Source organism: Rhinatrema bivittatum, chromosome 4 (genome assembly GCF_901001135.1).
Source record: "Rhinatrema bivittatum chromosome 4, aRhiBiv1.1, whole genome shotgun sequence".
NCBI lineage: Eukaryota > Metazoa > Chordata > Amphibia > Gymnophiona > Rhinatrematidae > Rhinatrema > Rhinatrema bivittatum.
Window position 1 is genome coordinate 365,208,646 of NC_042618.1, and position 19,703 is coordinate 365,228,348.

Here is a 19,703-nt window from a genome sequence, read left to right on the forward strand (position 1 = left end):
TGACATCTTTGTTTTTAAATTCTCCTCTCCAAGATCACTCACCATCTATTGATTGTGCATTCAGAATTTAGTTGTAATAGGTTACCGCTTGTGTGTTGAGATTTTTTTGACCCAGCAGTTTCATCCTGCTCTTGTGGTCTTCCAATTCAACTGGAATTGGCCCCCTTCTGCAACTCCAGTGCCATGAACCTTCACTTGCAGCTACCTGGCGTTTTTACCCCCATTTTTACCTCCCTTCCCCACTTAGCCAAGCCATCATGGTAACTGTGCTCTAGCTGCAAGGCACAGACTACAGTTCCCTCCAGAACTTAGTTCAAGTAGGCCACTGAGTCAGCCACAGATGATGGTTGGAGCTCCCTCCCTTTAGGTTTCCCAGCCAGGCTCAGGAATGCAATCTGGCTCACCCACATAGCAGTACAAACTACTACTGCTGCTGAAGGATCAGGCCAGCCCCAGCATGTGCTTCTGATTTAAAAAAAGAAAAAAAAAAAAGATACAGCAGCCTCCCAGCTTATTCAGATTCATATTTGTAGATAAGGAACTTTCGCAAAATGTCAAACTTTTCTCTTCAGATAAAAGAGAAAAGAAGAGAGAAGTGTTTGCTTACTGGATTTGTTTGTGCCAACTGTTAGCTGAATTATTTTAAAAATAAATTGGTAGTGCTTCCTTAAAACTCAGCAAGAGTGAGACTGTAAATCATTTAAGTTACTATTTAATTCAGAGTACTGCTGCAACTATACTGCAACATGCAGATCTAAGTCACCGACAGACAGGAAAACGTTTATTTCTTACCATCCAGAGAATGGATCCCGTTGGTTGTTCCACCTGCTGAGAGCCGCTCCATCTAGATTTTACTGTTGCTAAACCAAAATCTCCTATTTTCACCGTTAGACCTTCATGAAGAAATATATCTGAATCATGATTAAGGAGCTTCAGAAGAAAGTTCAGGAAAAGGTTACCTGTCCTGCTGCTGAATGTGACTTGTGTCAAAATGCCTGTAGTGTGTGTGAGACTAAAACGAACTTACAGATACATTTTCCCCAATTCCAAACTGAAAGCCTTAAAAGATTCCTTGTTGGGTCTAATCTACTTATAAATTTATGTACCCATTCCAGTTACATAAAAATGCATAATTAGCATCTCTTCATGGACCATTTCTTGGGCAAAAAATACCTAAGAAGAGAGAGCTTAAAAACAATTAGCAATTGGGCAGTGCCTCATACTGGGTATATTAAGAGAAAAAGAAGAGTTGGGAAGTTATCTTATTTTGTAACCTCAAACAGATTACCGGGGTTAGATCAGGAGTAGATAACTTCAGTCCAAGAGTGCCACAAACAGGCCTGTTTTCAAGACATCCACAAAGAATATGCATGAGATATATTTGCATGCAATGGAGGTAGTGCATGCAAATAAACCTCATGCATATTTACTGTGGACATCCTGAAAACAAGACCTGTTTTTGGCCCTCCAGGACCACAGTTGCCTAACCCTGGGTTAGAGCAATGGTTAACTGAAAGATGGGGGGGAAAAAAAAAAAAGACATTTATACTCAACTGACATTCTGGGATTATCACAGAACTGGAAAACAAAAGGTAACAAGAGACAATGCTTACTGTATTATCATGGGATCTCATTTATGCTGCATGAAAGCTCCAGACATCCATGCCAATCTAAAACACATCAAATAACGATGCATTTCTTTATGCTTTGCGGAGAATAAATGAATGAGGCCCATTTGTTCACAGAACAATTGTTGTTGGCAGATTTTCTATGCCGACTTTTAAAGAAAGCAGCATCTCTTTACGTTCCAGAAGGTCAAGTTTCAGTCCATTTCTTTGCCAACTCAAACATTCAGAAGTAGTTTCACGGTAGATACTGATCAGCAATGGTTGATATTTGCATCACTTGCTGAACAACTGAAAACTAGACTAAAGAATATTGATGTCCAGATGGGTGGCATACTGAGAACATAAAATTACCTTGGATTTATATTCTTTTGGTGGTACTGAATACCAAAAAAAAGAGCAAGTGGCGTCATCAATCTACTTTCTCCTTCCGTTGATTTCAGAGGCTTGGGGGGAACTGTTGAATTCTGATGCATGTTTCTATATGGCTCAATTTTTAATTTAAGTCACCCATGCCATGCATGGCCTGTTTCGGTGGGAAGGATTTTTCCCATGATTACACAATGAAAAAAATCTAGCAGAAACATCTATTTTAACCTCAAATTTCTTATGATTATACATATCCTTTACAGTAAGCAGATCTAATATTGGGTGAATTCAATCAGAAAAGGATACTATTTGATTTCATGTCTCTGTGGATGATGTTCTTTGCATGTAGATAGCTGTAAGAAAATATAAAAAGGGAACATAATTGGATATATGCAGTCATTTAAGTCAGCTAACATGCTTTAAAATTGAAAAAAAAAACCCTGCTTTCTGGAACACAATGTAGCTATGGATCCAAAAATAAAAAATCTGTCAGGATACCTTTACATCCACCTGAAATGTACTAAAAATGTAGTGCAAGTCAGACAAACACACAGTTATAAGGACAGACACATACAGAAATGGCACTTTCATAAGCCTTCCTCCTACTGAAAAGTATGGTAAGCTTAAAAAAAAAAAAAAAAAAAGTATATTCTACCATCTCAATATTCATTTAGAATTCTGCAATTCCATAAAATAAATTAAAGCCATATTGCACACACTTTCAACTTTGTCCATAACAGACAGATCTATACCTTTGCCAGAAAGAAAAGAACAATTCTCATGCCGTGGGTTACAGAAAATCCTGACATCAGCATGTCGTCCCCTGCAAGAGCTCCGGGGACCTGGCCCAGAAGAGTCAAATGATTCCCGACTCTGGCAGGGATGCAGAGATGGTCACATGAGCTTCTCCTCACTCTTGTGGAAAGTACACGCTCTGGAATAGGGGCCTGAGCATTAATCCAACCACCTTTGCCAAATCTGAAATCCCTCAACTATGTGGCTTTTCTTCTTGCCTGGTGACATCGTCCAATGAAGGGAGGGGAAGACAAGACATCTTGCTTCGTCAACCATTTTACATCTATTTTGGGGGAGCAGCAATTTGCTGATGCTCTGCAGATCTTCTTACTGTTTTAGTCCCTGCTGAAAGTGCCCTAAATAAATGTTCCTAAATATTTAACATATTTACAGAAAAGGCTCTACAAGTAATACGTTTCTTACTTTGGTTACATTTTAAAGAGCCGTCTACTAGGTACTATTTGTAACATGCGTATTAACACTTGTTCTTTGCTATTTACTTTTTAAAAAAAAAATACTTTAGTACAAGAAAATTATAGAGAACAGCAATTATACATCGTTTATATGTTTCCTTTATAGAAAGAGCAGAAGTAACATACAATCACAATACGGATATCATGCCAAGCAAATTTTTATCTTATTTCCCCATCCCTCACTCATGACCCTTCCCATTTGCTATTTCCCACCCCTTCCAATATATACACAACCATAAATCAGACAGATCCCACGGAATTAAGACAACTTCACAAGAGTCCAGGCAGATAAGAGAGTAATTCCCCACCTCATACACATGCACACTACTTGCATTCACTCCTCCCTAACCTCTGAGTGTTTTCACGGGGAGACAGCAAAGATATTTTTCCAATACACACTCTGCCTCTACCAAGAGATGACTAATAAAAGTCAGCTAAAACACACTAGTATTGAATTTTATGAAAATTCCTTTTTATATCATTTTTTTTTCACATGAATTTTAAACTCTATATAATAAAATATTGAAGGCCTAAGCATTTCCAAATCCTGCTCTACTACCTCTCAAACAAATGGAGGAAATCAGTTCTTATAAAAGCAGGAAAAATACAATTTTAAAGGGGGGGGAAACCTCAGACAGAACCAAAACTCACTCAACTGTGTGGTTTAATTGCCGTGCTCAGCTTCCACGCTGTAATCTAAAGCTGCCATCATTGGGGGGAAAAAAAAAAAATCGCTCTCACTCTATTATCGTACCAACTTTGGATAAACAAAATCAACTGTTCATTGCCCTGTGCAGGTCTTCTCCTTAACAGCCTTCTATGTATTACATGCCAACATGGCCAAGTCTAACTGTAAATTGCTGCTTCAGGGCCACTTCAGTTTTCTTTCTTGCTGTGACCATAGTCTGCTACTGCCTTATACCATCAGAAAAATCTAGAACCAGGAAGCACCGCCCCCACCGAGCTGGGCTAAAATTTTGACTACCTCCTCATAATGCTGAAATGAAATCCATTTGCAACAGATTTAATATATTTGGCAAACACAGCTATCGTTTAAATTTGTATTGGTAAATTTTTGAAGAAAACAATAAGTATAAATTTAATTGCATCCCTGTTTTTCTCCTGAACCGGGTCAAAAATTACATCAAATGGAATAGGATCTGAATGGTTCATGCAGTTGGTGACATCAATGGGATCAAGTGAATGTGAGGTAATTTGTGACCCTTGTTAAGATGGCAGGAGGTAGAGCTAAGATGGCAGCTTGATAGGCTACAACACTGGTGGTGTTTTCCTTACCATGATGCCTCCGAAATGAAAATGGAAGCCCAGGCAGTACCTCTCCTTACCCGAGTTGGATTCCATACTACGCTGATCATTGGATTTTGGGGACGAGAAGTCTGTTGTGGAGCCTGCTCGGGGAGTGCAGGCACAGCTGGAAGTCAGCCTCAGTCCTCCAGAGCAATTTCCTTCCCCTCAATCAGACTTTGCTGAAACATCTTCGTTGGAGGCATCGCAGGAGAATGATGCAATGGGCTTCCCGGGGGAGGGGGCTGCAGCTCCAGATAGATACTTTGTCCAATACGGCTATCATTCTAGCAGGAGGAATCAGAGTTGCCGCCTGCGGGAAGTCCTTCTGATGCTGTGAGTGGCGATAGCTTGCCTGCTTCCCTCTTGAATCATTCTTCCCAGCCCTCTTGTAAGACCAACTCCTATTTCCTTGGACTCACTGTGGTCAGTATTGGTGCGGGTGGACTCTGCCATCAGTGGCTGTGCTTCAGACACTGGTTTATTGGTTAAATCTGTCTCAGAGCTTTGGGAAGTTCATTCACAAAGATTACAAGGAATTGAGTTCTAGGGTAATTGATATAGAGAAAAAAGCTCAAGAAATCCAGAAGGTGAACAGAGCCTTAATTCAGGATAAAAACATTACCCATAACAAATTAGAGCAACTGGAACACTTTTCAAGATGTCTAAATTTAAGATTCTTATGTTTTTCCAAGATTAAGGATACCTTAAAAACAAAAAAAAAAACTTCATTGAATTCTGGATCTGACTGCTGAAGCTTGTCCACCGATTCATACGGCTTTTTTTCTTCCTGAATGAGATGGAAAGGCACATGGGGGCCCTAGTTTGCCTGCGGCACCCTTGGATGTTTCCACTTTATCGGAGGTGTCTCTTGAGACTGAAAGAGCCCCTCTGTGCGAAACCTCTTCATTTGTGTTTGAGCAAGATTTAAATATGATCTTGAGATTATATTTTCGCAAAGCTCAAACTGTGTTCTTTGGGAATCGGATCTGGATCTATCCGGATGTGGTTAAGTCTACTCAGGAGAGAAGGAAATTATTTCTTGTTAGATGTCAGGAAGTTCTTTCCTTAGATGCAACATTTCTTTTTAGATATCATTGCAAGTGTGTGGTGACATAAGGCGGCAACAGATTTTTCTTTATCCTGACCAATTTTGCTTTTTCTTAGATCAAAAGCAAGCCTCTCTCCCAGCATCAACTGCTCCTATTAGTTAAAGTTACCATGATTTGTGTTGCTTCTTGTAGCTCTCCCTTGCCTTTATTGTCCACCCACCCCCAATTATAGTGGTCCATGGCTGATACTGGAGATGTTTTTGTTTACATTTCATTATTTTTTTGTATCCTGTTAATTATTTCATATGTCTCCTGCCTTTTCTTTCCATTACATGGCTATGTAAATCATAAATGTGATAAATAAAAAGTTAGCAGGGGAGGTGCAGGGGAGCACCTAAAGGAATAAATTGGTGCAGTGTGATTTTAAGAGTTATGCATAGTTTTTGAAATTCCGCCCTTTCTACTGACAATATTGGAGTGCATAGAATATCTGGAGCTTTGGATGGGTGGAACAGGGGAGTTCATGGCTAACCTGTGGAATACTACATTACTACTAATACTTAACATTTCTATAACACTACGAGGTGTACAATGGCTATAAATCAGTTTTTAATGTACATGAGAAACAAGCACATTTTCTGTCGAAGATGGGGGTCTAGTGCTGCTGGGGAGGGTAGGCCGAAATGGGAGGGGAATGTTAGTGACCAGTAATTTGACAGAGAGATTTTACAATAGTCCTTTAGTCTTCAGGTAAGCACTAATACTGGTACATTTTAAAAGGCCCACGCAGGCCAAAACCGTGAGATAAGTGCGCGTCTCTGGCCAGCGCACGCCCCGCAGATTTTAAAAAGCAGCCGCGTACACGCATATCCCCGGTACGCGCACAAATGCAAAAGACAAAAAAATGGGCCGGGCATGGGCAAAGTCTGGGCGGTTCGAATCCGTTAAGTAAAAATGTGCGCGTAACTACTTACCCGCACAAGCACGCGCCGGGGTCCCCTATCATGTAGTTTTGCTTCTGCTATGGAGGAGGTGAAAATAGAAAAACAAACAAACAAAAAAAATAGGCTACTCAGCAGGGTTTCAAGGGTCGGGGCAGGTAGGATAAAAAAACGCTAGTTAGCTGGGGGTCTAAGGAAGTCTTATTTAAACTAGACCAACTGGGAATGGACTGGGGAAATGGGTATTGCCGTCAGTGTGTGTATCTTACAAAATCCCCCCCCCCCCCCTCTTACATGGTGTTATGACTGTCGCTGCCCGACGTCTCCCTCCGCCTCCTGCCTGCCGTCCTCTTCGGCGTCCCCGGTCCGGCTTGGGTGCTGCCTCCCGCCATGCTGTCCAGCTGCCTTAGGGCGCACGCGCCGCGAACCTCAGGGGCGTCCTGGATATAAAAAGCCTATGCTATTGCTAGCTAATCGAGTCAGCAAGGGTAATCTGTCAGGAACTCCTTACAGATGGGATTCGCTCTCCGTACCTAGCTACTCTGCCTCTCCATTATTGGACTTGCTCTTTTCGGGGTACCCGCTCCTCGGGGGCCTCTCTCTTCTCTTTCAGGTCGCTGTCTGGAACCGGTACTCGCTCCTCGAGGGCCCATGTTCCCGGATTCGCTGCCTGAACTTCACTTCTGCCTGGAAGAAACCGCTGCCTACACCATCAGTGAATTACCATCTACTTCTCTTAGAGCTATTCCTTGGAACCAGGTACTCGCTCCTCGAGGGCCTGCCTCTACTCCAGCTCCTGTGATTCCTACCGAGAGAAACCGCTGTGTGAGTACTCAACCAACAAGGTTCTATTCCAGAACCCTGCATATACTTCATTGTACTCACTATCTCAGTTTCTCTTCACTACAGCACAGACATTGTGGGATCACTGTTCCAGAGCCTGAGGGACTACAAGCCCAGCCGGGCTTCATCTCTACTCACTACTGCCACCTCTGGTGGCTCCTCAATACTGTTAATAAAAGATCTATCTGTGTTGTGAGTCCTAAAGCTGAGCCTGACCTGTGGCCCTCACGGAACTTCCCCTCGTGGGCGTGGTCAGCAGCCACAGTGTCCAAGGGTCCACCCAAAACCTTACAAATAACACATGGCAGACGCCACATTTGCGTGCATGCATACAAAAGTTTGGGCCTGATTTTAAAACATACACACGCGCATGTTATAAAATCCGGGGTCGGCGCACGCAAGGGGTTGCACAATTGTGCACCTTGCGCATGCCGAGCCCTATCCGAGCCCCTGGGGGCTGAAGTAAGTTGTGCACGCCAGCAGTCAGCCGGCGCGCGATCCCCGGCCCAGTGGCCGTGCAGAGGGCTCTGGCTCCATCCCTTTTGTAAAGCCCCGGGACTTACACGCATCCCGGGGCTTTATGCACGCCGCCGAGCCTTTCGAAAATAGGCCCAGTGCGCATAACCTTTTGAAAATCCAGCCCTATGCGCACATGTACGCACAGCCTGCCAATTTTATGATGTGCGCACACATACGCGCATATACTATAAAATGGACGCGCACGTGTGCACCCACGCGCCAGATTGAAAGTTACCGTCTTTGGGAATCTGTTCTCAACGAACTATTCTTCATTAAAGATCCTTGCAGAGGAGAGATGAGAACTAAGCTAACAAAAAACACAGGAATTAAACCTCGCAGCAAAATACCGTCAAAATATATTTCCATAAATGTTTTTTTCCATTTCCAGCTGTGTATTTCCTTATACTCAATAACTGGCTAGCTAAGTTAAAAAGTCTGCTTCAACATCCCCAAGTACAAAAGTTGCTCCAGAGACAAAAGCTGAAAATGCACCTTCACTCTATTAGCATTGTTTAAGCCACAGCACAGTTTTGACCTCCATTTTCCATGGGAAGGCAAACCATGTCGTCACTGTTTACCGAAATGCATTGGACCGGACTGGTCAGAGAGCAAATTGTTAAAACTGTTGCTCAAAATGCTAGTCTGGCTCCCCTAAAAGAGGGTCCTGCTGGGAGCTGTGCGATTTGTCAAGCTACCTATTTTGCATTTTATTCCACCTACAGGAGAAGAAAATCAGGAAGATGGGTCTGGCAGATTTCTTTCCATGTCTGGCTTCCTGCCCTGAAAACACTTTGATGGATGTGATGATGTCATCATTCTGCCTGCCAGCAATTAAATGGATGGGAATCCCCCTTTGCTCAGGAGCTTTTGCTACAGTGTGCATTCATCTGCAGTGTCTAACCCACATACCACAACCTGCTATATCAGTGCTTTCCAACCTTTTCATGCCCAAGGCACACCTACATTAACAACATTATTGTGTGGCACACCAACCTCCTTGCGGATATGGAGAGAACTCACATGGCCAAAAAAAGAGCTAGGGAAGCACTGAAAGCCCCACCAGTCTTACTAATTTTAAGGGGCAAAGACACACATGAGCCCCTAACGAAGCACCAGCTCCCTCCACATATACAAGTGTAGGAGAAAGGAGAAGTCACATCCAGTGCTTGGGGCACACCCCTCCCCCCCCAGATAAGACACAGGCTGGAAGAACTCAGACAAGGAAAATGAGGAGGTGCTGTGTGCAATGTGCATGCACTGCACTAAACTTAAGATATTTAAGAGATTTTGCATGCTGTCCATTAATTAACACCCTCTGGGACCCATGGTGCAGCTAGGAAGGAGGAGGAATTTATGAGTACACATGATCTGAGAAAGGTGTTCCTACAAGTTTAAGAGCCGCCACTCGTGTCTCCTGTTGCTGTGAGGTCCTGAGAGCAGAACCCAGGTCCTGGTCTGGATCTGAGCATCAGGCCTGTGATGACTTTTCCGTGGCACACCTGATCTGGTCCGATGGCACACCAACATGCCATGGCACACTGGTTGGGAAACACTTTGCTACACTCAGAAGCTTAAGGTTTCTGCAGCCCTAAGCCGAAAGCAGCAAGCAAGCATTAACTTGCGCTTCTGGCCTGCAAGGTTCTTTCAGTCTGGCGTGGTTGCTCTGCAGTCGTTTTAAAACCTGCTTAACTTCAGACAGACAAGACTGCACATTATCATGGTTTTCTTGATATTCAGTTTATAACCAGAACGTTTATTTATTTATTTAAAGACTTTTATATACCAGTATTAGTGGGGGACATCATACCGGTTTACATTCGAACACTTTTGGAAGATACATATTAACAGGGAGATGGAACTGGGAAGGGGATAACAAGTTGCAGTATGGAAATATAGATTAAAACAAAAACAACAAGAAACCTTAACATAAGGCATGTATAATCACATTGTGAGGGGCATATGGGCTGACAGAGAGGGGGAAAACCTATTCTGGATAGGCTCCTTTAAATCTATTCTGGGTAAGCTCGTTTAAAATAACCAAGTTTTTAAGATACTTTTTAAATTTAATCATACATGGTTCAAGACGCAGGTTAGGAGGTAGGCAGTTCCATAGGGCGGGGCCAGCAATTGAAAGGGCACGGTCGCGTGTGGAGGAGAGATGGGCTATTTTCAGTGAAGGTACAAGTAGGGTGCCTTTGTTGGCAGTTCTGGTGGGTCGGGTGGACAGGGGAGAGTTGAAAGGAATGTCTAGCCATTTGGAGTTGTGGACATGAATAGATCTGTGTACTATGGTCAATGTTTTGTAGTGAATGCGGGAGAGGATAGGGAGCCAATGTAGATCTCTAAGGAGGGGGGTGATATGTTCATGTTTACGGGTATTTGCGATAAGTCTTGCTGTGGCATTTTGTAGCATTTGTAGAGGTTTAATTGTGGAGTAGGGGAGCCCTAGGAAGATGAATCGGTCAAAGGACAATATCAATTATCACAATAAGCAAAGTTTAGTAACCTGTGGTTTCTGCATACACTGCTCATGTGTGAACAGAACTCAAGAGGAAAAACCTAAATTCCCAACTTCTGGAACATATATGAAAACTCAAATAATAAAATATTTTGTAATATATTTTACTTAAATTTACTGTAAAAAGAACCTGCCTATCTTATGCAACACAGCTTCCCTTTTTTTTTTTTAAAGTATTTTTTACACACACACACACATTATTTCTGGGGGAATTCTGCGCAAATACATTTAAAATTCTGCATATTTTATATTTATTTTATTTAAAAAGTTTTGTATGCCGTCGTTCGAAATACAACATTGGTCGAAATAACATAATTTACATGACATTCTTTAAGTAATCACAACCAAATAACCCACATCCACTGTACTCCAGTGTACCAAATAGTCTACCAACAATATCAAAAATCGAAAAGGTATCACCAAAAAAAAGAGATGCAGTCCAACAGGGCTGCCATGGATTATTAAGAAGATGCGATTCCAAGGAGTGAAAAGGCTTCCCTACGACGCTCTCAAAAAAGAAAAAAAAGAAATTTTGAAGGACACCCCCTGAAGCAGGACGGCATCGTCCGAAACACAGCTGTGTCGGGTGAATTACTACGGACTAGATGAGTATTTGTGTCCCCTCTCTCTGGAGTATGTGACACTAGGATTTTATTATAATGAAAAATTCCTAACAAAAAATGGACTATTGATGAGAAATTTAAATTAAAGCAAGGTGACCCTATACAAAAATAGTGTCTGTTACATAATATAGACTCTGTAAAGTAAGGGGCCTACATACATTTGGTTTTCTGCATATATTGTCAAGTGATTATAAAAATATACTGGTGATACCTTTTCGATTTTTGATATTGTTGGTAGACTATTCTTTAAGTAATTACATTTTAAATTAATACCGAAAAAAGTTATTACTTAAAGATGCAGAATTTTAAATATTTTGAGCAGAATTCCCCTAGAAATTCACTGTAAGAGTGTCCCTTCCACTCCCTCTCCTTACTCCTCTGGCTGCTTTGCCCTTTCAGGCCCCAACTCCTCCACCTGCCAGCATCTCTCCCCTCCACTCTATCGCCACTCCCAGAGTTTGAACCCATTCTCAGTACTGCCCCCTCACTCAGGCTCCCTCTGTTCCTCTCTCTCTCACACACATACACACACACACACACACACAAACACACATCCTCTCATACAGGGTCCCTCTCTCTTGCATATATACCCACACAAACTCCCTTTCTCTCACACACATTCACCCTCACACAGGCTACCTATGACTCTCTCTCGCGCACCCCTTCACACAAGTTCTCTCTCACATACACAATCCCTTCACACAGGCTACCACCCTCACATGCACACCAGTTCCCAATCTCTCACACATACACATTCCTTCACAATCTCCTCATATAGGCTCCCTCTCTCTGGCACCCACACTCAAGCACCCCCCCCTCCCCTGCTCGCTCTCTCTCTCTGGCACCCACACTCAAGCACCCCCTGCTCTCTCTCACCCCCCCCTCTCCCCTGCTCACCCCCTGCTCTCTCACTCTCCTCTCCCCCATACCCTCTCCCCCTCCCCTCTCACACACACCTCTCTACACACATACACTCTCACCAGGGCCTTCATCTACGCTGCAAGCAGAGCATGTCCCGCAGGGACCTTCATCTTCATTGTGAATGTGCATGCTCCATTTGCAGTACGCCGGGGCCTTCATCTTCTAATGCATTTTCTGCGCAGAATTTGGCAATTCTGTGTGGGGGGGTGGGGGGGGGGAATTCTGTGCAAATTCTGCGCTCCGCAGAATTCCCCCAGGACTACATGTTTACATATACACATATATCCAGATAGGAACAGAATAAATTCACATGGCAGCACATCAGTATAACCTGACTGCTGGAAACAACTGTAAATCAGGAAACATTTACAGACTTACAGCCCGATCCAGTAAAGTCCGTGGGAGAGCGGACGAACGCCCGCTCTCCCGGCGCGCGCACCGGCCCCTCGCCGGTGCGAGCGATCCAGTATTTAAATGAGGCGACGCGGTGCAAACGAGGAAAAGGAGGCGCTAGGGACACTAGCGCGTCCCTAGCGCCTCCTTTTGGCCTGGAGCGGCGGCTGTCAGCGGGTTTGACAGCCGACGCTCAATTTTGCCGGCGTCGGTTCTCGAGCCCGCTGACAGCCACGGGCTCGGAAACCGGACGCCGGCAAAATTGAGCGTCCGGTTTTCGGCCCGACAGCTGCGGGCCGAATTCAAAAATTTTGTTTTTTTTTTTTTTTTTACTTTTTTTTACTTTTGGGGACCTCCGACTTAATATCGCTATGATATTAAGTCGGAGGGTGCACAGAAAAGCAGTTTTTACTGCTTTTCTGTGCACTTTCCTGGCGCCGGAAGAAATTAGCGCCGACCTTTGGGCGGCGCTAATTTCTTAGAGTAAAATGTGCGGCTTGGCTGCACATTTTACTTACTGGATCGCTCGGGAATACCTAATAGGGCCCTCAACATGCATTTGCATGTTGAGGGCGCTATTAGGTGCCGCAGGTGGGCCGCGTGTTTTCCTCCCCTTACTGAATAAGGGGTAAGGGAAAACACGCGTCCAGAGCAGGGTGACAGTGTGCTCCGATGGAGCACACTTTACTGGATCGACCTGACAGTAAGCTGACATTTACCTCCTAATTAGCAAACATCCTGCTTGGCAAAAACAAGTCACAAGAATATTAAGAACTCGCATTTGACCTACGGAAAAGACCTAAGGTATTTAAGCTACGCCTAAAGAGAGGCTAGCTGGAAAATGAACACAGAGAGAGCTCCCTTGGGTAAAGTCCACAATGTCATTTTTATTAACCAAGACTGACGTCAATGCTTAGCCTCTGACGTCTATCCACAAAACTGACATATCTAGTTCTGGATCAGCCCTAAAGCTCCAAATGATTTACTGAAACTCAGGGTCACTGTCCATGACAAGTAGGGTTTGGCCATTTCATGGAAGTAATGACCTAAATCTTAGGGGAGGGAAGAAAGCCACATATTGCAGAAACAACTGCTGACAAGAGAAAGCATCAAAAGCTTTCACTACTGAGGGAGATTCAGCTTCAATCTTCACTCACAACTGGGGATCTTTGTTTTCTCAGCAGCCATTGTTAAGGGAAGTGAGAGGAAAGTAAGACAAAATACCAACTGTGGTCAAACAAATATTAAAACAAAATACACACTATTCATAAGCCCAGTCAAGAATTTTCTAGTAATATTTTCTTAACATCCCTTGATAAGCAATTATTTTAGCTTGAATTTCATGGTCTATTCAACTACTTTGCTGACTTTAACTTATTTTATTTTTAATTTTCAAGATATTGAAAGAAACTCGCATGAAAAATAATTTGTTATAAACTATTAGGCTGTCAATCTGGAGTGACAGTAGTTCTTCTGAAGGCTGGCAGTCAATTGGTCACCTACGTATGAACACTAATGACAAAATTTGTTTTTGTGGTCACCACTGGCAGCCTTGCACTTAGGGCTAGATTTTAAAAGGAGCCCGTGCGTGTCCATGTTTGCATGGTTCTTGGCGTGCGCACATGGATGTATGGATTTTACAACATGCCAGTGTCGCCGCACGCATGTTATAAAATGCGATATCTGTGCGCACATGCATGCCAGATTTTAACATCCGCGTGTGCTTGTGCAGTGACACGTTCGGGCCTAGACCAGCTCCCTCCCAATCCGCTCCAATTAAAGAGCGAACTGGAAGGGAACTTCCCTAACCTCAACCCTACTACCCTTCCTACCTTTTCCCCTCTCCTCCCCAACCCTAAACCTAACTATCCCCTATTTGTTTTGTTTCCATACTTACTTCTGCTTTGGAGGAGCAGTATCTTCCGCATGCCGGCCGGTTGCCAGCATGCGCTTCCCCAGGTCAGCATCTAATGGCGCTGTCCCGGCCCACACCCCCCACCGGCCCTTTCTTTAGGCCCGGCATTTCAGCGCATATCAGGGATTACGCGCATGTCCGGGCCCTTTAGAAAATGCGCGCGGAGGGCCCGACCGTGTATGTAACCCCTGAAATTTACACGCGCAGGGCCTTTAAAATCTGGGCTTTAGGTTTCTGCCACAGAGCCTCAAAAGCATGGTGCTCACCTAGTGGCCAAAGCTAGTTATCTAATCAATTTCCATGGTTCCCCTTGCCATTCAGTCACTGATTTCTGCCACACACTATGCAACTCCTATAAACGCTGCTGCGTTAAGGTTTCTTAAATATTACAATTTTCAACATGACATGTTTAGACTTATAATCCCCAGTAGACTATGCCTCTGCCAAATTTGACAAGTCTAGCTAGTGTCTGAATGCAAGATGTCCAACCCAAAGCAGGACAGGCCTCGCAGGGTGGCCCAGTAACTTTTACTTGCTGCTTTTGAAGGAACTGCAGTCGCTGTAGCATTTCCCTTTCACTACAGCAGGAGCAGAGAGGTGATGCAGCAACTGGCTGAAGTTTAACACAGCATCAAGTGTGGTTATAGAGTTTCAGATTAAGAATACAACAGGGCTCTAAATACGGTGAAGCAATTTAATTAATCTTGGGGATCAGCAGAATGTTTACTGTAGAACAGAAAACTAGGACAGACAGAAATGTTTATTTTGGACAGGAAGTGAAAAAGAGGTAGCAGAATTACTGCAACAAATAATTTAAAGGCAATATGTGGCTCATTTAGACACTATAGGTACACAGAGTAATATGGAAAATGAGATATTTAAATCTACAAAAAAAAAAATGTTGAGTGATTAGAAAAAGTATTACTATTACGTTGCTCCTGTCATGAAACCTATCATCAGTGCAATTATATAATGAATTCCTTTTTTTTTGCTGAGGGTTTGGGCTCAGTTTCTTCCTGCTCCTCTAGTATGCCGACTGTCACAACTGGCCTCTACTGGGCTATAGCACCATAAGCCTTCATTTACAACTTCACTGGATTTTTCCCTTTATTTTATATCCCCTTCCCAACTCACTTAGCTCGGTTAATGCAGCAACATGCCTTGGCTGAGAACAAGGCACTAGGGCTTCTTTGGGAACCCTGCAATCATGAAACTTAAAATTTGGCCACTAGGTGTCTCCATCATGCAATGACTGGGACTCCCTCGCTTCTTCCCCTCAGCACATAGACCATGAATGCTGCCTCCGTAGCATCCTTGAAGGTCCCGGGGAGCGGAAGACCTGACTCGGGAATCAAACCCAGCAGGTTCTCCTCCTAGCAATGCCCCATTGGGCCAGCCCTGGATTTTTTTTTTTTTTTATGCAAGAAAATTAATAAACGTCATGAACCTAAAAGACATAACATACCCTTAAGCACAGACAGATTGTAGTACAGATTTTGAAAAATCTTCCTAATGGCATATCTTTACTCCGCATTCAAATGACTAATACCACACAGTTTTTTCTCAGTAGTTTGTGAATTGCAAGCATGCAGAAGAGCTTTGTATTGGAGCTAGATTATACCAATTTTTTATTTATTTTTTTTTTTAAAAGAAGGATAAAACGATGCAGCATTTTTCTAATATGCTCCTATGAACTAAAAGGCCTAGATTTGTTTTAAACTAAGATTACTTCCATCTTTCCCGATGTGTGCGGAAAACCTGTTATGCCTCATTATCCATTAAAAACAATGTACAGAGTTGCAACTTGTTTAAAGGAAAAACTCGGCTACGTGCTAAAGTGATGTTTACTAAAGTTATGCATGCTGCACACAATCCTGCATTTTAGAATACAACTAATAATAAAATCATACAGGATTATAGATTGAAATGTTAAGAAAAAAAAGCCTAAAGAAGCAATAAAGACCATTCTGTAAATGGTCAGACTTTTCTTCTGTTACGTGACCTTTCATGTAAGAAAGCTCCAAGGACTGTTATAACTGTTAGAGTCACAGAAGCAAAAGATGTTTGCACATAAGAACTATTTGGTCCACCTAGTCTGCCATGTATGCCACAAATTCTATTTTATCTGTCTTCTCCCTTCCTCCTGCCATTAAGATGATGCCCCTGTGCCTGTCCCAAGCCTAGTTGAATTCTGATTCCTATCATGCCCTCCGCTGGACGTCTGGTTCCAGGGATTCACCACTCTCTCAGTGAAAGTATTTTTTTGCATTCCTTTCCAGCATCCCTTCCTCAAGCTTCAAATGATGACCCTTTTGTTCATGAGCTTTTCATTCTATAGAAAATGCTGTTTTCTGGTACCTTGTTAAGCCTGCTATATATCTAAATGCGTGCATCATGTTTCCCTGTTCTTTCCTTTCGTCTACAGATTATATCCTTTAGCCCCTTCGGTCTGTCTCTCTCTGCATGGCTTATTATAATAAATGACAACAGATAAAGATCCAATTGGTCCATCCAGTTTGCCCAGCAAGTTTGCTTAGGGCCCTAACTGCCTCTCCATGCAGGTTACCCCCATGCTTTCTGTTAAAGGAAGTAACTGCTGTTCTATGCCAGTTACCTCCACACAGAAATGCTACAGGTTTCCCCATTTCTTCATTTCCATCCTCTAGCCTTTAGGGATCAACAGTGTTTATCATGCTCTTTTGATTCCATTACTGTTCTTGTCCTCACCACTTCTTCCAGGAGGACATTCCATGCATCCACCATCCTATCAGTGTAGTATTTTGCGATGTTGGTCCTAAGGTGATACTCTCTGAGTACCATATCATGCCCCTTTGGTTCTGCAGCTTCATTTCCATCAGAAAAAGTTTGACTTATGTGCACCATTAATACCTTTCAGGTATTTAAAAGCCTGTATCATATCTCCTCTGTAGGTCCTCTCCTCCAGGGTGTGCATATTTATTTACGCCCTTCAGTCTCATCTCTTAAGTCTTCTGATGCAGACCCCATATCATTTTGATTCCCTTTCTCTGACCCGCTTCCATCCTGTCTCTATCCTTTTTTTTGATAGGGTCTGCAGAATTGAACAGAGTACTCCAGGTAAGGCCTCACCAAAGATCTGTACAGGGGCATTTATCCACCCTATTTTCCAGCTGGTTATGCCTCTCCCTGTGCAGTCCAGCATCTTTCTGACCTTAGCCACCACCCTGTCACGTTGCTTTGCTATCTTCAGATCATCAGCCACTATCAAACTGTGCTGGCCATGTACCATTTTGGTGGCCCTCCTTTGAATTTCTTTTTGAAATTCTTCCTAGTCTCCTATTAGTTTTCTTCTTTTCATTAATATAAAGTAAGTTTTATCCCCTGCCTTTACTGAATACTATTTTCTTCCATTTGACCCTTTGCCAGTCTAACTGTCCTTCCCTCCACCCTTTGTTTCTCCTGATGATAATTACACCTGCCCTCCTCCCTCCTACATCAGATTATATTTTCCAAATGCTCTTACTTTTCTCCTACTTCTTTGGTAAATCATAGTGGTATTTTTAGTCTTTCATTTCTAACAAGGTTGCCATTTCAAAATGTCTTCCTTCTGATGATGTTCATAGTTCCTCTGTACCACCTTCTTAACACAATCATGTATTTTCTTAAAATTGGACCTTCTGAGGTCTAGGACCCTTGTTTTATGGTTTGATTCTTGGGTCTAGTGTATACTTTAAACCCCATGGTATGGTGACCACTGGACCTCAGAGGTTGCCCCCTATCATAGCCCTTGTGACACTGTCCCGTTCTCAGTATTACATCAAGTGTTGCCTCACCAGGAAGGGGCTTGTAAGTATTCAACAGCAGACACTTTCTTGGGGAAATTTAAAGATTTCTCTTCCTCCACCCTCCAAATGTTACCAATTAATTTATCAGTTAGGAAAACCAAAAAATTTAAATGATCTGCTGTAGTCTGTTCAATAACCCACCCAAGTTCCAGGAGCAGAATATAAGTGCCAAATTCAACACAAGTAAGACTCAGTGGGCCTCTATTCTGTCAGAAGACACACACACCCAGGAAATGAGACATGAAACAATGTTAGAGCAGTTGCTAGTACAATTTTACAGATAGTAATGTACATAATGTACTGATTCTAAGGGCTAAGTGTCTTAATATAAAGGCCTGAATTTAAAAAAAAAAAATTCTGAAAAGAAAACCTAACATTTGTGAACAAAACATTGTATTCTGTAAACATTCAGTGTTCTCCCCACTCATCTCAAGGCAGCCCTGCCATGACAGCGACAGTCCTCCGATAGGACTCCCCTTAGAACCAGGCTAATGTGAACCCCAAGTCTGGTTACTGGAAATAAATGCTGAGTGAGAACTGAGCCTTCCTTCTCCAGGATCCAGAAGTCCTACTTCCATACCATGTCCAGGCCTGGCAAGCCTGGGGAGAAGCCTGATCCAGAAATCCAAAGCAGGTTTTCCCACATGGCAGTGCACAGCGCTGCCTCTGAATTACCAGCCCAGCCCTAACATTTGCTGTTTAAAACCTTTCTTTATTTACATGACTGTATTTCAGAAACCTGAAAGCCTGTTATCACAACTTCAGTTGCTTGCAATATGTTCTCAATAACATTTGAGAACAGTTATTTGTTTGGCCATTGTCACCTTGAAACTTAGAATGAGCAGACATACAACAAAATTCACTGTTCTAAAAACTGGTGTAGTATGTTTGGGGGAAAAAAAAAAAAAAAAAGTTATAGCACTTTGAGAGCTGTCCCTATTGGTTATGAGCTCCCATACTTACTCCATTCCTTGTGCTGTTTGTCTGGCAATGTCAATCAGCTGGAACATCTGGAACTTGGTCTCCTGAACATGTAAATGTTTGTAGAGGCTGCTTCCCTCACACCACTGTGTCACAATTGCCAGGTTATCTTTTGTCATGAAGCCCATGAACAACAAAATGTTGACATGCCGAGTTTTTCTATTGAAAAGATTTGGGAAAAACAAAGTATTAAGAATAACAGAACATTCACGAAAACCAACATTTTCAGAACATGAATCCTTAAAATTTTACTTTACTCGTGTCATTTAAAAAGCTTTCTATGCATGTCTATTTTTCTTGAGAACACCTAGAGTTATCACGATGACCTGAAGACAATGACCACATCACTTGCCTTGAAGTAAAGCGGCAGATTCCATATCAAAATCCCAGAATTTTCTATTTTTACCTTTGCTTCCCATCTAGAATTACAATGTTCAGAAGAAGGCAGCAGAGAGAGTGGTTAGAATGAGATTCAAATCCTACTTCTAACACAGACACATGTCATATCATTAGCTCCCACTTCCTCAAGTTGCCACTTAGGGCACAATTCACCCAATTTCAAATCAGAAAGGAGGCCATGAAGAATCACTCGGATGACACTGGTCC

General features: G+C 42.7%; 1 protein-coding gene across 6 annotated transcripts in view; it reads right to left on the reverse strand.

The window, feature by feature from the left end:
- Positions 1–19,703, reverse strand: part of RAF1 (Raf-1 proto-oncogene, serine/threonine kinase) — a 250,516-nt gene that overhangs the window by 45,936 nt on the left and 184,877 nt on the right. For all 6 annotated transcript variants that reach the window (XM_029600790.1, XM_029600794.1, XM_029600789.1 and 3 more), the window contains 3 exons: positions 19,080–19,256; positions 2,301–2,347; positions 793–911 (listed from right to left, as the gene is read on the reverse strand). In XM_029600790.1, coding sequence (XP_029456650.1) covers positions 793–911; positions 2,301–2,347; positions 19,080–19,256 — 343 coding nt within the window. The remainder of the gene's footprint in view (positions 1–792; positions 912–2,300; positions 2,348–19,079; positions 19,257–19,703) is intronic.